Source organism: Ornithorhynchus anatinus, chromosome 7, assembly GCF_004115215.2.
Source record: "Ornithorhynchus anatinus isolate Pmale09 chromosome 7, mOrnAna1.pri.v4, whole genome shotgun sequence".
NCBI classification, from domain to species: domain Eukaryota; kingdom Metazoa; phylum Chordata; class Mammalia; order Monotremata; family Ornithorhynchidae; genus Ornithorhynchus; species Ornithorhynchus anatinus.
This window is the reverse complement of record NC_041734.1, coordinates 40529452-40547684: the sequence shown is the minus strand read 5'-3', so window position 1 is coordinate 40547684 and position 18233 is coordinate 40529452. Positions and strand designations below refer to the sequence as shown.

At 41.6% G+C, this 18233-nt stretch overlaps 1 protein-coding gene across 14 annotated transcripts in view; it reads left to right on the top strand.

Moving 5' to 3' along the window:
- ADARB1 (adenosine deaminase RNA specific B1) overlaps window positions 1-18233 on the top strand; it is a 225857-nt gene that overhangs the window by 185632 nt on the left and 21992 nt on the right. For 12 of the 14 annotated variants that reach the window (XR_003760864.2, XR_005660232.1, XR_005660231.1 and 9 more), the window contains one exon: window positions 12915-13096. The exons of the other annotated variants lie outside the window; for them this stretch is intronic. Coding sequence is in view for 9 of the 12 variants with exons in the window: in XM_029068635.2 (XP_028924468.1) it covers window positions 12915-13096 (182 nt within the window). In the remaining 3 variants the exon portion in view is untranslated. The remainder of the gene's footprint in view (window positions 1-12914; window positions 13097-18233) is intronic. 14 annotated transcript variants of the gene reach the window in all.

Below are 18233 nucleotides of genomic sequence, written 5' to 3'. Positions count from 1 at the left end.
TGCTTCCCTAGATATTTTATTAGATATTTTATTGCCATTGTTCTTGACTGTCTGTCTCCCCCGATTAGACTGTAAGCCCATCAAACGGCAGGGACTGTATCTGTTGCCGACTTGTTCATTCCAAGCGCTTAGTACAGTGCTCTGCACATAGTAAGCGCTCAATAAATACTATTGAATGAATGAATGAAAGATAGAACTGATGGTGATTCTGAGCCCTATAACAGTTGAACACAGAGCTATAGACTGATTATTAAGGCTACACAAGGAAAACTGTACCTCCATAGATAATTTTCAGTGGCCAACAGAATGTAATACCAACCTTGAATTCTGAATTCTGTTCCTTAAGGAGTACACTATTTAATGATGAACTCATCCGCAAAGGAGTAGAAAGCAAATCAATAGAGATTGCTAGATTTGACTGAGATGAAGACAAGTGAGTATCCAGTTGAATGTCAAATCAGAGGTTTTCAATGCTGTACTGGTGTCCAACGTAAATGGCTAGGAATCTTGGACATTACGCAGAGGCACAATCAGCTTCCCGACTCATTCTCCCACTGTCAGTGTGAGGCGTACTTAACATTAAATAGCGACAGTTCCGTAACATTGAAGCAGGGCTCATCACAACATGGCTGGTGAAAACATACGAGGAGAATGAATGAGGGCAAGATATCCAGTCAGCTGCTTTATGGTTGGGGAGGGACATAGGAAGGGATGGGGTGAAGGTATTCAGGAAGGATTTTGAAGGGTGATGGTGTTAAAACCTTCATGTCACGCTCCTAGAAGAGCTCTAACATGAGGAGGCTTGGATCGCAGTACAACATGGTACTGCTTCTGGTACTGTGTCACACCGATCTGAGAACAGCTCATTCCATGAGTTACTGAAAACAGCATCATTCCATGATAACCACTGTCAATAACATTTTGATATTTTCGTGATTACAATTTAAACAGTCTTATTCTTTCTGGTATTCATAATGTGTGTTTCATTGGGAGTATGTGTCTTCTTTAGTGAGGGATAGGGGATCAACCAATTAATCTCTCAGTGGTATTTATTGAGCTCTCACTGTGTGCGGAGCACTGTACTAAGTGCTTGGGAGAGTGCAATATAACAGAACTGGTAGACCTGTTCCCTGCTCACGTCGAGCTACAATATTCATTCATTCATTCAATAGTATTTATTGAGCGCTTACTATGTGCAGAGCACTGTACTAAGCACTTGGAATGTACAAATCGGTAACAGATAGAGACAGTCCCTGCCCTTTGATGGGCTTACAGTCTAATCGGTATTTGTTAAGCGCTTACTATGTGCAGAGCACTGTTCTAAGCGCTGGGGTAGATACAGGGTAATCAGGTTGCCCCACGTGAGGCTCACAGTTAATCCCCATTTTACAGATGAAGGAACTGAGGCCCAGAGAAGTGAAGTGACTTGCCCACAGTCACACACAGCTGACAAGTGGCAGAGCCAGGATTAGAACCCTTGACCTCTGACTCTCAAGCCCGGGCTCTTTCCACTGAGCCACACTGTACAATATAACAGAGGGGGTAGACCTGTTCCTTACCCACAATGAGCTTACAGTCTAGAGAGGGAGACAGACATTAATTGAAAAAATAAATGAAAGCTATGGCTGAGAGAGGAGTAAATAAAGGGTGCAAATCCAAGTGCAAGAGTGGAAGAAGAGGAAATGAGGGCTTAGTTGGGGAAGGCCTCCTGGAGATGTGCCTTCAATAGGACTTTAAAGGTGAGGAGAGTGATCATATGTCAGATCTGAAGAGGGTGGATGTTCCAGGCCAGAGGCCGGATGTGGGCAAATGATCAGTGGCAAGATAAATGAGATTGAGGTACAGAGAGTAGGTTGGCATTAGAGGAGCGAAGTTTGCGGGTTGGGTTGTAGTAGGAAATTGGGGAGATAAGGTAGGAAGTGATGAGACCCCCAAAATAGAGGGATAATTCATTCTTCAAGGACCTTTTACACTTTCTAAATTTAAAGTAGCAACTATAAAGATAAATATATAATATCTACTGAAATAGTATTGAATTCTAAAGGTGTCATGTTTTATGCAATTACATTTTTCTAGGAAAGAGTAGGTTTATAATTACACAAGGTGGCAGAATATTCACAGTGATTATCCCTTCTTCCCTTCCCCCTCCAAAGCCCATGGGGTTTTAGAAACAGAGTCATCACGGGGCTGGAAGTCTAGAGACCTGGGTTCAAGTCTTGGCTTGGGTCTCAGTTTCCTCATCTGTAAAGTGGAGATAAAATAGATGGTAGGGATAAAATAGATGGTAGGGATAAAATAGATGGGGATAAAATAGGTAAAATAGACACCCCTGGGGAGACAGGGATTGTGTCCAATCTTATAACCTGTTATCTAACTTGGCATTTAGCACAAAGTAAGTGCTTATTAAATGCCAAAATTATTAATATCCTTCTTGATTAGATCAACATGTTAAAATAAAAACTTCTGAAAGCATTGACCTCTTTTGGAATATCCACCCCCACAATAATTTTTGCAAGAGTAAACTGGAAAAGTCCCTTTGTACAAGGGGTTGAAGTAATCCTTGTTTAGGACCGCATCTAATTATTTTGCTCTTTTCTCATATTCATCCTGATGAAATCCTTCACAAGGCCGCCTTTAATAAATCCCTTAGATTTCTCAGTCTCTCTGACAACCATTTCTTTTCTGCTGCAGGAGATATAAAAGCATAGGCCTAGACTACTTACATGAGAGCCATTTTCTCTCAATTGTTAATCCTTTCTAGGGTAGGTTCCTCTGAATTCAAATTAAGATTCATTTAATGAGCAGCTAGTCCAGGGACGTAGCCAGCTTCATGTTATTTCTCTTGAGTAGCAAACTAATATCAAGTACAGTACTCTTCTCAAAATTTTCTTTAAAAGAATTGGAATATGGATGCTAGACATGGGTTTGGCTCGCTTGGCTATTTGGGGAGATTTTGTTTGATTCCTGCAAGAAGCTAGAATTCCAAGTTTAAAGTCACCCAACCCCTTATATTTATTATTACTTTAGGAAGGAGTGGGTAGATATCGCAAGCTATTCTATGTAGGGAAGTCTATCTTTTTCGGATTATAAGAAGGTATCTGCCTAACTCTTCCAATGTATATGAAAAATTACTCCTTTGTCTTTTTCCCTTTTATAAGTGTTTGAGATCACCTGTTTTAGAAGCCTATTTTAGAGACGATCTTATCTCTCTGGAACACTTGTCTCCGGCACTTAGGGGTCAAATTGATATCTTTATGAATTTTTCATATTGAAAATAATGCTGTAACTAACCCTTTCTGCTGATCCAATTAATAGAAAGTACAACCCATGATTCAAAGTATTTTTGAGGTTGCCTGGATTTTTGAACACTAAATCCTTGTAAGATTTCATTTTCCTATTTATAAATATTCCTTGGGTATTTTCTGTGAGGCCGTCACTGGGCAGGGATTGTCCCTATCTGTTGCCGAATTGTACATTCCAAGTGCTTAGTACAGTGCTGTGCACATAGTAAGTGCTCAATAAATACTATTCAATGAATGAATATCTAATAACTACTAAAATATTCACTTGTTAAGGCTTTTTGTGGGCTATTATCCTACTGTTTTGCCTAAGAATATATATTATTTGCATTATTCAAATGCAGAAAAAACACATTTTCCGTTTTCTCATATTTAGAGACAAATTCCATTCCACTTCATGATTATCAAGGCCACAGCTAAGGATTTACAACGGGCGTCACGGCACCTCTAGAATCTGCCCTTTTCTCTCCATCCAGACTTTTGCCATGCTGAGCCAAGAACTTGTCATAGCCCATTTTGACTCTTTAACTAAAAGGTTCTGCTAGGAGACAAGGGCACCCCTCCACACATACACACACACCTTCTCTCATATACCCAAGAATGCAAAAAGTATAAAGTCAACAACTGTCAGGATTGCCTGCAGTTAGGGCCCTGGTCTGACCCTGGTGTAAGAAAGCCATACGATGGGCCTTCATTTCTTTGTGCTTTTGTTTTTTTAAAACTAAGATTCAGCTCTGGGGTCTTGACGTCCTTTTCTCTGATTTTCGTTTCCTTTCCCCTTTGATCTCATTTGGACACCAGTTGCCTCTGGAAAGGCAGCCTCTGCCTTTCTTCTGGTTCAGTTGATTTAACTCCAGCCCCCAGCAACTTAACAGTTGCTGTTGAATACTCAGAATATGTTAGCCAATGGACTGGACACACCCACGGCCTAGTTTCTTCCTCCTAAAACCCTTTAGGGATGACCAGGGACTAGCACACCCATTGCGTATCTACACATGGGGAAATGTCACCCAAATAGGTAGCACTCATATGCTCAGGTTGGTTTTAGCTCTAACCTGAAAGTCCAGCAAAAACAGCTTCGTTGCACTGCTTTCTTGTCCCGGGGAAGTCTAACTCTGGCCTTGGAGGCCCTCCCTTTCTGAAGCATTGTATACTGGGTGGTGGGCATCGTCCCAGGCCTTCACGCAAGCTTACTCCACTCTGTGGTGTCCTCACTGCCTCCGGGTCTTCCTTGGCCACTCCATATCATAATGAGGATATGTGAGCATGGACAAAAGGCAAAGCATGAAATAAGCAATCCAGAATTGGGAAGAAACCTGCGATTTTGGCCTCACTGTTCATTGGAACTGTAGTAGTGAGGCAGTGTGACGTAGTTGAAAAGACCACGGGCCGTGGAGTCGGACGACTTGGGTTCTAATTCTGGCTCTGCCATGTACCTGCTCTGTGACCTGGGGCAAGGATCTTCACTTTTCTGCCCCTCAATTCCCTCATCTGCAAAAATGGGGGTTCAGTATCTGTTCCGCCTCCTACTTAGAGCCTCGTGTGGGACCCGATTACCTTTTATCTACCCCAGTGCTTAGTACAGTGCTTGTACTATACTGAGACGGTGAGTCCCATATGGTATATGAACTGTGTTCAAACTGATCGGTTGTATCTCCCAGCACTTAGTAAAGTGCCTTGCACGTATTAAGCACTTAACAGATACTATTAAAAAAAAAGGTGTCCCTCCTTTTTGGCCACACCTGCCTTTGCTGACTTGCCAACCCAGCCCTGAAGTGCAGAAGGAAGCTATTCATGTTTCACTGACCCATTCCTCCTATTCCTCTACTCGCTCCTACAGCCTCATTCATCCTATTTCCAGAAAAGAGCCAGTAAACTGGCTGTTTTCTGCCTGGCAGTAAGTTTTAAAATTTAAGTGACGGTAGATCGAAGTCTCCATTAGTGTTCTTTGAAATTTATAATTCAAAAATAGATTTATTTCTATGGAAATTAAGGGTGTCCTTGGTTCTTCGATTACTAGTTATGGGACTCAATTCAGGAGACTCATTTTTATCAACTCCACTTGCCAGCATCAGAAAAGAGCTGTATTAAATGGTGTTTAAAAAAAGAGGTGCTTTAACACAGCAGTATTAGTACCGGCCCAGTATCTGAAAAAAAAATTTATTGAATCTAAAATTAAATTATCTCCTTGAAATTTTTAAAAAATGAAAATTCAGACAGCAGATCCTTCATTAGGTTCAACAGTTTGAGAATGTGGTTAAATGGGAGATGGTCTGATCAGTTTTTTGCTGGCTGATTGGATCTATGGAACAATAGTTTTTTTTTTCTTTTAATCTATCTTCAAAACATCTTTACCATAGGCACTTAGATTCTGAAGTTCTGAATCCTTCAGGTCATTGTTCCCATGTCAGTGATTTAAGGGAAAGAGTTGAATATATAAGAATATATGATCTGAAAAGGGAATATTATATGAGGAAAAATTTGGCTTGAGACTCAGAAAGTGATTGGCAGTGGACTATAACACCAAAAACACCAGATAGAGAGGAACATTTTTCTTTCATAAACAAAAGAACTATATTTGTCCCGGAAAAGCAAAACATGGATTTAATATAGTGTTTGGGATAAACCAAGATAAGACTGCAATTTTCTTTGAGACCTTTCTTTTCTTTAATCTAAGCTTCTCAACAATATCTGTGAGTGCTGGAGTGCTCTATTCTAACTCTCAATCCAGAAAATAGCCTATTTTCTTTTGAAAAATGAGTAACCTCTATAGCACTGAAGTAGGTCTTCAAGTAGTAGAGAGCCCTGCGTGGACTTCCTTCATATTATGAATCCTGTGTGACCTCACGGCTGCCTTAGTTTAACTAGTGAGAGTGCAAAATGATCACACTAAATAAATGTTGATAAATGTTCTCTTATTGTTGTGCAGAATCATAATCTCATCAGATATAAGTGTCTTGAGTCCCCTCGGGGTGACTAACACTGTGCAAGGCATAGACATGGTCCCTCAATCTATCAGAAAAAAAAGATTGATTGTGAGCCCCTTGCAGGACAGGAATAATATCTATTTTATATCTACTCCAATGATTAGCAGGGTCTGGTTCCTAATAAGTACTCAGTGAAGCACTTTTGTACATATCCATTTCAGTGGAAAGAGCCCGGGCTTGGGAGTCAGAGGTCATGGGTTCGAATCCCGGCTCTGCCACTTGGCAGCTGACTGTGGGCAAGTCACTTCACTTCTCCGTGCCTCAGTTACCTCATCTGTAAAATGGGGATTAAGACTGTGAGCTCCACGGGGGACAATCTGATTACCCTGTATACCAAACAGTGCTCTGCACATAGTAAGCGCTTAACAAATACCAACATTATTAGTATTATTATTATTAATTTATTACAATGTGTGTCGCTCCCTCTGTATGGGTTTTGTGGGCAGGGATCATATCTACACACCCCATTGTATAGTACTTTCCCCAGTGCTTAGAACAATGCTCCGCGTGCAGTAAGCAGTTAAATGTCACTGATTGAATCCATCAATCAATGGTATTTATTGAGGGCTTACTAGAGCTTAGGCCTGAGAGAAGGATTTAGGTTCTAATCCCAGCTCCACCGCTTATCTGCCGTGCGACCTTGGGCAAGTCGTTTCACTTCTCTGTGCCACAGTGACGTCATCAGTAAAATGGGGATTGAGACTGTGAGCCCCATGTGGGACATGGACTTCATCCAACCTGATCAGACCCCAGCACTTAGTACAATACCTGGCATGTAGTAAGCACTTAAATGCCATTTTAAAAAAGAAAAGAAAGAAAAAAAATGATCCTTGAGTTATGATTACAGAAGGGCTGTGATGAGGTGAAGCAGAATCAGAGAAACTGACACCCTGGGAAAGAACAATTTGATAAAAACTGATATGGATCAGGTAGATTTGTGGGCAGGAAGCTACAAAATTTTCCAGCTAGGTTGGAACAGAGAATTCAATCCTAGGAGAGGTAAAATAAAAACAAAATGATAATAATAATAATAATTTTACATGTTAAGCACTTACTATGTGCCAAGTACTGTTCTAAACGCTGGGGTAAATACAAGGTAATCAGGGCGGACAGGGTCCATATCCCACATGGGGCTCACACTCTTAATCCCCATTTTACAGAAGAGGTAACTAAGGCCCAGAGAAGCTAAGTGGCTTGTCCAAGGTCTCGGAGTCGGGATTAGAACCCGGTCTTTCTGGCTCCCAGGCCCACGTACTATCCATTAAGCCATTCATAGAAGTGGATAATAAGATAGGATACAGATCCTATCTCTTACGGGATTCAGAGACGAAGAAGTGGAGGAGAACAGGTATATTATCCCCATTTTACAGATGAGGAACAGACAAGTTGAGGTTATGGTCACTTAGCAGATAAGTAGCAGCGGCGGAACTAGAACCCAAGTCTCATACCTTCCAGTCCCATGCTCTTTCCCCTAGGCATCCATGCCTCAATTATAGCTGCTAGATGGGATGGAGCCTGCTTTCCAGAGCACAGTAAATCAGTCTAAAGTTTGTATTTAGGCCATCAGTCAACGGTACTTATTGAGCACTTACTGTGTCAGAACACTGACCTAAGTGCTTAATTTTAAGGGGGTGGATGATGGCAATGAGGAGGATAGAAGCTTATGAGGAGTGGGAGGGATAATAATAATAATGTTGGTATTTGTTAAGCGCTTACTATGTGCAAAGCACTGTTCTAAGCGCTAGGGGATACAAGGTCATCAGGTTGTCCCACGTGGGGCTCACAGTCTTCATCCCCGTTTTACAGATGAGGTAACTGAAGCACAGGGAAGTGAAGTGACTTGCCCAAAGTCACACAGCTGGCAAGCGGCACAGCAGGGACTCGAACCCATGACCTCTGACTCACAAGCCCGGGCTCTTTCCACTGAGCCACGCTGCTTCTCTGATAAGGTCAAAGTGATAGGTGAAGAAGGTAATTTTTGCTGCTGAGGTTAAAATGTTCTTGTATGGGGAAAAACTGGACTCTGAGAGACCAACAAGTTTTGCCAATCATTATTCATTCATTCAATAGTATTTATTGAGCGCTTACTATGTGCGGAGCACTGTACTAAGCGCTTGGAATGTACAAATCGGTAACAGATACAGTCCCTGCCCTTTGACGGGCTTACAATCGTTATGCAAGTCAGGCTCCCAAAAGGAGGACTTTCGTCTATAAAACACAAACTTAGTCTTAGCTCCAAGAGAGAGAGAGGTTCTTATAGTACTGGTATTTTCCCCTCTCCTTAGAAAAAGATTTTAAAATAAGTGTTTGTTTTAGCTTTGAATTTCCATTTCGACATTTACATGCATTATCTGATTATTCCTAGGATAAGATTACACAGGATTAGAAATCCTGATGCCTGCTCAAATAGTGATTATCATGAAACCATAATCCTAGCAAAATGTTAAGAGTCATTAAAATGAAATAATGGTAAATGACTGTATATTGACTGCTCCGCATAATGAAAGGTTGCTCAGCAATTAGCGGGATCAATTTTGAATTCCTCGAAGGCGTGCGTGAATGCCTGTTTTTGAGAGCAGTGTTTTCAAATGTCAGCTTTCATTGTTTCTCCTGTTTTATGTGTAATGTGCATGAGTGCTGACTGGAATCACAGAACGTAAAATGCTTACTCCAGTTACCTTTTCATGTGAATAAAGGTTCACAATTGTTTTTGTCATCTTAATGTTGAATTTTTGATTGTAACACTCTCAAGGTGATAGATTTGCAACCTCTTCTATCGTCTCTCGCCTTCCATTCACTGATTGATCTATCAGTAGATCCGTTGATCTGCTGGTCTCTATCTTCCGGCACAACGGAGCATAGCGAGCACCTGTGTGCTAATGTCGTACTTACTGAGTGTTTACTATTTGAACTAAACACTTTGGAGAGTTGGTAGCCACGTTCCCTGCCCTCAATGAGCTTACAGTGTAGTCGCATTTATGTATATGTCCATCTCACTGTACCTTACCAACGTTCCCGTATGTTGAACTATTCAGTTACTGTTTTGAAAAAGTATTCCAATGTTTAAACCTAATCAATTCCAATTCAAGATAGAGACTGTTCTTACTTTATGTTCCAATATTTTAGGAGGCAAATAGAATCATCACCTTACTCATCTATTTTGTTCCGGAATCATGAAATGAACAATCGAGCTCATTGTGAGCAAGGAATGTGTCAACTAAGTGTTGTACTCTCCCGAGTGCTTAGTACAGTGCCCTGCACACAATAAGCACTCAATAAATACCACTGATTGAATGATTCTTGGTGTGAATGCTATTTCATAACATGAAATTACATATTTTATATGTTGAAATACACTTTCCGTCCTCAGCCAACAATCTTTTTTAGCATTGGCGTTGTTGGGAAGAAGCGAGAATAGTTGTGCAGGCTTTTGATTACTAGAGTTAAAAATGAGTGAATTGCGTGTGAAGGATTAGAAATCTATCAATGTTTCTCAGTCCTCATTTGCAGAACTACCTCCATGGCTTTCTTATCTTTTCTGAAATTTTCTTGATTAGAGGGTATCAGGGTCAGAGAACAGAAGGAAGCTATTCATGTTTGAATAGGGCTGCAATTAGTTTCATAATGCCAAGCTGTTTTCAAGGATTGCATTTTTTTTTGAGGTGTTTATTAAGCACTTACTCTATTCCAGGCACTGTCCTAAGCACTGGGGTAAATACAAGGTAGTCAGGTTGGACACAGTCAGTGTCCCACAAAGGGCTCCCAGTGTTAATCCCACATTATAGATGAGGTAACTGAGGCACAGAGAAATCAAGTGATTTGCCCAAGGTCACACAACAGACGAATGGAGGCACCAGAAATAGAACCCTCTGTGAACGGCCTCCTCTGAGGTAACCAGTGACCTCTTTGTCACTAAAACTGAAGGCCTCCGTTCTATCCTAATCCTCCTAGATCTCTCAGCTGCCTTTGATACTGTAGACGACGCTTTTCTCTTTGAATAATAATAATAATGTTGGTATTTGTTAAGCGCTTACTAGGTGCAGAGCACTGTTCTAAGCGCTGGGGTAGATACAGGGTCATCAGGTTGTCCCACGTGAGGCTCACAGTCTTCATCCCCATTTTACAGATGAGGTCACTGAGGCCCAGAGCAGTGAAGTGACTTGCCCACGGTCACACAGCCGACAAGTGGCAGAGCCGGGATTCGAACCCATGATCTCTGACTCCCAAGCCCATGCTCTTTCCACTGAGCCATAGCAACCTTGGTTTCACTAACATTTCCCTCTCTTGGTTCTTCTCTTATCTCTCTGACCGCTCCTTCTCAGCCTCTCTTTCGGGCTCCTCCTCTATCTTCCACTTTCTGACATTGGGGGGGTCCCTCAAAGCTCGGGTCTAGGCCCTCTTCTATTCTCCATCTAAACCCACTCCCTTGGAGAATTCGTCTGTTCCCCTGGTCTCAAATACCATCTCTCTGCAGATGATTCAGCGTGTCTTGGTGGAAAGAGCCCGGCCTTGGGAGTCAGAGGTCATGGGTTCTAATTTCACCCCCGCCACTTTTCAGCTGTGTGACTTTGAGCAAGTCATTTAACTTCCCTGTGCCTCAGTTACCTCATCTGTAAAATGGGGATTAAGACCGTGAGCCCCACGTGGGACAACGTGATTACCTTGTATCTACCCCAGTACTTAGAACGGTGCTTGGCACATAGTAAGCGCTTAACAAATATACCATCATTATTATTGTTATTATTATTATCATTATTATTCAGCGTAACGTAGTGGATAGAGCCCGGGCTTGGAAGTCAGAAGGTCATGGGCTCAAATCCCGGCTCTGCCGCTTGTCTGCTGTATGGCCTTGAGCAAGTCACTTCACTTCTCTGTGCCTCATTTACCTCATCGGTAAAATGAGGATTAAGACTGTAAGCCCTAAGCCGGACAGGGACTGTGTCCAACCCAATTTACTTGTATCCACCCCAGCGCTTAGTACAGTGCCTGGCCCATGGTAAACGCTTAACAAGTACCACAGTTATTATTTCTTCCTCTCCAGCCCCGACTTCTCTCCTTCTCTGCAATATCTCCTGCCTTCAGAACATCGCTATTTTGATGTCCAGCCAACGTCTCAAATTTAATATGTTTAAAACCCAACTCCTTATCTTCCCACCAAACCCTGCCCTCCCCCGTCTTTCCCATCACTGTAGACAATACCACTATCCTCCCTATGTCACAAGCCCGAAATCCTTGGCATTGTCCAGGACTCATCCCTCTCATTCAACCTAAATATTAAGTCTGTCATCAAATCTTGACAGTTCAACCTTCCCAACACTTATCCCACCTTAACTCCTGTATCCCTGTTGTCACTGACTATTCTGCTTCCCGTCTCCCCACTCCAGTCCATACCTCACACTGCTACCCAGATCATTTTTGGAGAAGTAGCGTGGCTCAGTGGAAAGAGCCCGGGCTTGGGAGTCAGAAGTCATGGGTTCGAATCCCGGCTCTGCCTCTTGTCAGCTGTGTGACCGTGGGCAAGTCACTTCACTTCTCTGTGCCTCATTTACCTCATCTGTAAAATGGGGATTAACTGTGAGCCTCACGTGGGACAACCTGATGACCCTGTATCTACCCCAGCGCTTAGAACGGTGCTCTGCACATAGTAAGCACTTAACAAATACCAACATTATTGCTATCATTATTATTATTATTATTTTTAAAAAAAGCGTAGTCCATGTCCTCCCACTCCTCGGAAACCTCCAATGGTTACCCATCTACCTCCAAATCAAATAGAAACTCCTTACCGTTGGCTTTAAAGCAGTCAGCTTGCCCCATCCTACCTCACTTCAGTGATCTTGTACTACTGTCCAGCTCACACACTTCTCTCCTCTAGTGCCAGGTTATTCCTCGTTTATCTCACCACTCATCCCTTTCCCACATCTTCCCTGTAGCCTGGAACTCCCTCCCTCTCTAAATAAGCCAGACCACCTTCCTCCCCACCTTCAAAGCATTATTAAGGTCACATCTCCTCCAAGAGGCCTTCCCTGATTAAGCCCTCTTTTCCCCAGCTCCCTCTCCCTTCTGCGTCATCTACGCACTTGGATCTGTGACTTCAGGGCAATTGATATTCACCCCAACCTTAGCCCCACGGCACTTATGTACATATTTTCAAATTACATATTAAAATTACGTTTTCATATTAATGTCAGTTCCCCCCTACTCTAAACGGTAAGCTCACTGTAGGCAGGGAATGTGTCTGCCAGCTCTCTTTTATTGAACTTTCCCAAGCATTTAGTACAGTGCTCTGAACATAGTAAGTGCTCAGTAAACACCATTGCTGATGATGATGATGATGATGATAGTGATGATGAATAAAAGTTGTTGTAAACAGAGAAGCTTAGTCCAGGGTGAATTTAGAAATGATTGGTACATCTTCCTCTTCAAATATCAAAGGTGAAAATTTGTACAGTCTTTACCTTACCATTCTTTATCTAACTAAATGCAAAATAACCATTATTTAACACTCTAAATAAGTAGAAGAAAATGAGGATTTGAATATCTGAATATTAAACTATGGATGGGTCAGTTCCTTTTTATTAAATAGACATCAATTTTCCTGCTGAAATATTTTTCTTCTTCCTTTCAGGTGGAATGTGGTGGGTATCCAAGGCTCCTTACTTAGCCTTTTTGTGGAACCAATTTACTTCTCTAGTATCATCTTGGGGAGTTTATATCACGGGGACCACCTTTCCAGAGCTGTATACCAGCGGATATCAGAGATAGAAGATCTACCACCTCTCTATACCCTCAACAGACCTTTACTTAGTGGCAAGTATCTGAAAGAAAGATGGAATGACTATTTCAGATAATGATATTGCTTTGCAGTTCTTAAATCCTTTTTAACTGAAAATTATCGACAAGTGGGTTTGTGGCTAAGATGCTAAGATGAGGAAGTTTAGGTCCAAAAAAACTAATCTGAGTTAATCAGATAGGTGTTCCGCCTTAGGTCCTCTTGATATACCTAGAAATGTATATCTTTGCACCTTTTTAAATGAGCCATTTTTTATGTTTTGAGAATGAAGGCTCTGATGCCAATCAATAAAAGGAAATAACGCAAACTCAACAAATTTGCTATTTCCCTTTCACCACCTGACAGGAAATTAGATCTCATAGTTATTTATTTCACAATCAGAAATTGGCTCCTTCTTGGAAAAGTATGGAATATCACATTCACTCAACAGGCAGTAAGATACTTTTTCATCTCATTGTATTTTCTTTCTTTTCTCAGCCAGTGTTAGATGTAACTTTGACTTAGTTAACCAAAGAGTTTCACTCATGCTACTTTAGAGCTCTTAAGCATGATCCCAAAGATCATCCCATCCTAGACTTTGAAGTGGATCTGGTAATACGGTCCATGACAGTTTCCAAATAGAGTGTTTAGCAAATTTTGCAGTAGTAGTCTCTTGCAGCTGCTGTTTAAGGCCTTCGTTACTGTTTTTATAGAATTTCAATAAGTAAGGCGAACAAGAGCATTTGAATTCACAGGTCCTAAATCCTATACTCTCTTACTTTAAAAGGACACTGTTAAGGTATTTTTTAATCTTGAATTTTTTTAAACTTACCACTGAAAGCTTAAAACTGAAATCCTGTCTCCATGACAAAATGTTTTTACTCCTATGCGTGCGTACACTGCTTTATTTTACGATACTTGGCTACCACCGTGTCTTTAATTTTAGAAATAAAGCAGTTTGGAATTTAATACGAAAGCATGTATAAAGGATTGCGGACTTTTGCAAACATGTCTGGTTTAGGGTAACTAAAACAATTCAGGACAGTTAGTACTCCCCAATCTTAACCTATAAAGGAAAGGGAAATCTTGATGGAAACTGATTGGAATTTTTTTTCTTATTTGGAGGAAAGGCATCCTGTATAATTCCAGGCATCAAACTTATTATTGTATCCCCGATAAAGAGTAGACCTGATAAAATTGCATTACTGTACATGAAATTAAGCTAGTCGGGTAAAGCACTGCAGGGAAATAACTAGTACCTAAAAAGTAAAGATGATAATTTGGGGAAAATAATCAGAGTTCTTTTTTTAACCAAACTAATCTATTTACAGGAGATTTTAAATCAACCTTATCCTTATTATGAAATTGTTACATATAAAAATGTTTATTTTTAATAAACCAGTAGTGTATTTAATTGGTAGAGTAGACGATGTCAATCTATTTAGAGGTCATATCTTTAACCAGCAGTAGTAACTGGCAGAGCTAAAAGCAAATTAATTCGTTTCACTTCTCTGCCAAGCCATTTGAAAATAGTAACTAGTCAACTAACTCTTGAATTTGTTTCCCCCTCGTAAATCCATTGAAAATGTTTAACTCTTTAAGACATAGTAACATCCATTTTTCAGCTCCAGTAATGATTAGACTTGAATAATAACAATAATAATTGTGGTATTTGTTAACATGGCAAGCATAGTACAGAGCACTGTAAAAGATAATCAGTTCCTGCCCTACGTGGGACTCACAATCTGAGTAGGTGGGAGAACAGGTATTGAATCTCTGTTTTACAAATGAGGGAAGTTGAGGCACAGAGAAGTTAAGTGAATTGCCCAAAGTCACACAGCAAGCAAGTGGCAGAGCTGAGATCAGCACCCAGGTCTTCAGACTGCCAGGCCCGTGCACTTTCCAGTAGACCACATTGCTTCCCTATATCTTCAGAAGTCCTGAGCCCCAAAGGAGGGTCTAGGAATATCTCGTAAGGTCCCACTTCTGAGTAATTTGAAGTGTCTGCAACCTCTGTCTTTAGCTGGAGGGAGGAGCCTCTTTTTATTGCAGCTCTAACTCCGTGAAAGGAATCCCAGAGACTGGAGAGGGTGCTCCGTACCCATGCCTGACTCTTTCGTGGAATCTAGATTTCCAGAAGTGGAAAATAGAAACCAAACATTCAGGAATTCCTCAAATTCATAGCCCCTTTCATAGACTTTCGTAGCCCCTGGGGCTGTAGAACAGAAGCTCGACCTCTCAAAACCTGAGTTAGAATCCAAGTTCACTGTCCACCCAATTCTGCCAGAATACAGTTTTCACAATACGTTTTGGTAGAACATTGTTAGGGAACATGGATTAAACAGTTCTAACCTAATTGGATGCAGCCCAGTGTGTTGCTATAAGTTCTGATCCATGTGCCCATATGTGGCTTCGGGAACAGGTGAGTGCTCAGGCACTGGTGTTCCTTAATAGAAAAAATTGCAAGAATGCCACTCCCACGATAAAGGAAAACTGAGTATAATTCAATTCAAAATTAATTCACAGGGGCTCCTTTAATTTACTTCTGTATATACATTGTTATTGTCTCTACCTAGTTTGACCAACTACTCTTCTTATTGTTTGGTATTTGTTAAGCGCATACTATGCATCTAAAGCGCATCTAAATCCCCATTTTACAGATGAGGTAACAGAGAAGTTAAATGACTTGCCCAAAGTCACACAGCAGATGGAAGCATGCAAATCCACAAGTAGGCTGGCAGTTGATCTGTTTTTCTCTGTTGATCTCCTGTTGGTACAGATGCAGTCTTGGAAGCAGCGTGGCTCAGTGGAAAGAGCCCGGGCTTGGGAGTCAGAGGTCATGGGTTCAACTCCCGGCTCTGCCACTTGTCAGCTGTGTGACTGTGGGCAAGTCACTTCACTTCTCTGTGCCTCAATTGCCTCATCTGGAAAATGGGGATTCACTGTGAGCCTCAGGTGGGACCACCTGATGACCCTGTACCTACCCCAGTGCTTAGAACAGTGCTCTGCACATAGTAAGCACATAACAAGTACCAACATTATTATTATATCCAGTTGGTTTTTTTTCAAGACACCAAGCTTTCCTCCTTATTTTCTCCTGCCTGAGTTCTGTGGCTTAGAAGCAGCACCAGTGCTCAGAGAGACCTGGAAGGGGAACGCAAAGACTCAAACTGGAGTTAGTGTGGGGGGCAGAGGCTCCCCGGAGAGGTACTCTAGGGACAGGAGGAATTGGATAGAAGGAGATTTGCTCCTTGAGGGCAGGGATCATGTCTGCCAACTCTTACCGTATTATAGTCTCCCAAGAACTTAGTTTAGTGCTCGGCACCCATAAGCGGTCAATAAATGCGACTAATTGATTAAAGGATGAGAAAAAATAAGATTAAATAGTGGTCCCAAGAGGAGGGAGAGATCCACAGAGTAGAAAGCAGGCAAGAGGTCGAAAATGATTAGGATAGAGTCTGTTAGGTTTGGTAAGAAGGAGATCATTGGTGACCTTGGAGAGGGTGGTCTCAGCGAAGTAAAGGGAGCAGAAATCAGATTGTAAATGATCAAGAAGTGAATTGGAGGAGAGCAAGAGGAATCAGTGGGTTTATAAACCCATTTCAGGTGCTTGGAGACGAACAGGAGGAAAGGGCACTGTACTGAGTACTTGGGGATGTACAGTAGAGTAAGTAGACATAACCCCTTGCCTTAAAGGAGTTTACTGTCTCCACTTGAGAGATGGCAGGAAGGATTCAGTCATTCATTCATTCAATAGTATTTATTGAGAGCTTACTATGTGCAGTGCACTGTACAAAGCGCTTGGAATGTACAATTCGGCAACAGATAGAGACAATCCCCGCCCAGTGACGGGCTCACAGTCTAATCGGGGGAGACAGACGGCAGAGCAAAACAGAACGAAACAAAAACATGAGAGAATATAGGTTGAGTGCAAAGGAGGGAGCTGGAGAAGTGAGGGGAAGATCTGGGACTTGTATCCCTCCCCAAATCGGGTGGAATATCCAGCAGTTCGGAGGAGAGGATTGGAATTTAACATGAACTTGATGTGTCGAGTAAGGGGGAGGAAACAAACAGAACCAAGTTTAGTAGAGTACACATGCTGGGTAGTAAACTTAAGAAAGGAAATTTACCTTATGAATAAAAGATGATGAGGTAAGTGGTTTATGGAAAAAATTATTGGCATTACCATATGCTATATTTGTCAAACGATAGTGCTGATACTGCCAATTTCAAAATAAATAAATATTAAAACGACTGAATGAATGATATTCAGAATTAGGAACAGCCTAAATTAGAGCCCTAAGGTTCTCTCATCATTATTTTTAAAATTGGTTGGATCCTTTTTAGTGTCCGGTGCACAAAGATGATTAAACAATTTGAAAGTAATCCATTTATCAATGGTATTTAAGTGCTTTCTGTATGTAGAGCACTGTACTAAGCACTTGGGAGAGTGTAATACTGTAGAGTTGGTAGATTCGATCCCTGCCCACAAGGAGCCTACAGTCTACAGGGGTAGACGGTCATCAAAATAAACTTACACTTAGGGGGAGTAGCGGGGTGTAAGGATATGCACCTAAGTGCTGTGGGGCTGAGCGGTGAGCATCAGGTGCTTACGTGGTAGAGAACAAAGTGCACATTCATTCATTGAATAGTATTTGTTGAGCGCTTACTATGTGCAGAGCACTGTACTAAGCACTTGGAATGTACATTTCGGCAACGGAGACAATCCCTGCCCGTGTCGGGCTTACAACATATGTGACATAGAAAGGAAGGCCCAGTCAGGGAAGGCCCTATAGAGGAGGTGTTAAATTAGGATGGCTTTGAAAGTGGGGAGAGTGGTGGTCTGCCAAATATGATGGGGAAGGAGTTCCAGGTTGGAGGCAGGATCTGGGCAAAGGTTAAGATGGGACTGAGGCAGAGTGAATAGATTGGCATTAGCGGAGTGAAGAGAAGTTTGTGGACTGGGTTGTAGTAAGAAATCTGTGAGGTCAGGTAGGAGGAGGCAAACTGATTGAGAGCTCTAAAGGTAATGGTCAGGAGTTTCTGTTCGTTGTGAAGATGGACAGACAACTGGTGAAGAAAAATAAAGGAACTGGGATGATCTGGAGATGGGGCCATAAACCCTCGCAGCTCTGTGGATTCACAGCTTCGGAAACTTGAGATAGGTTTCCTGGG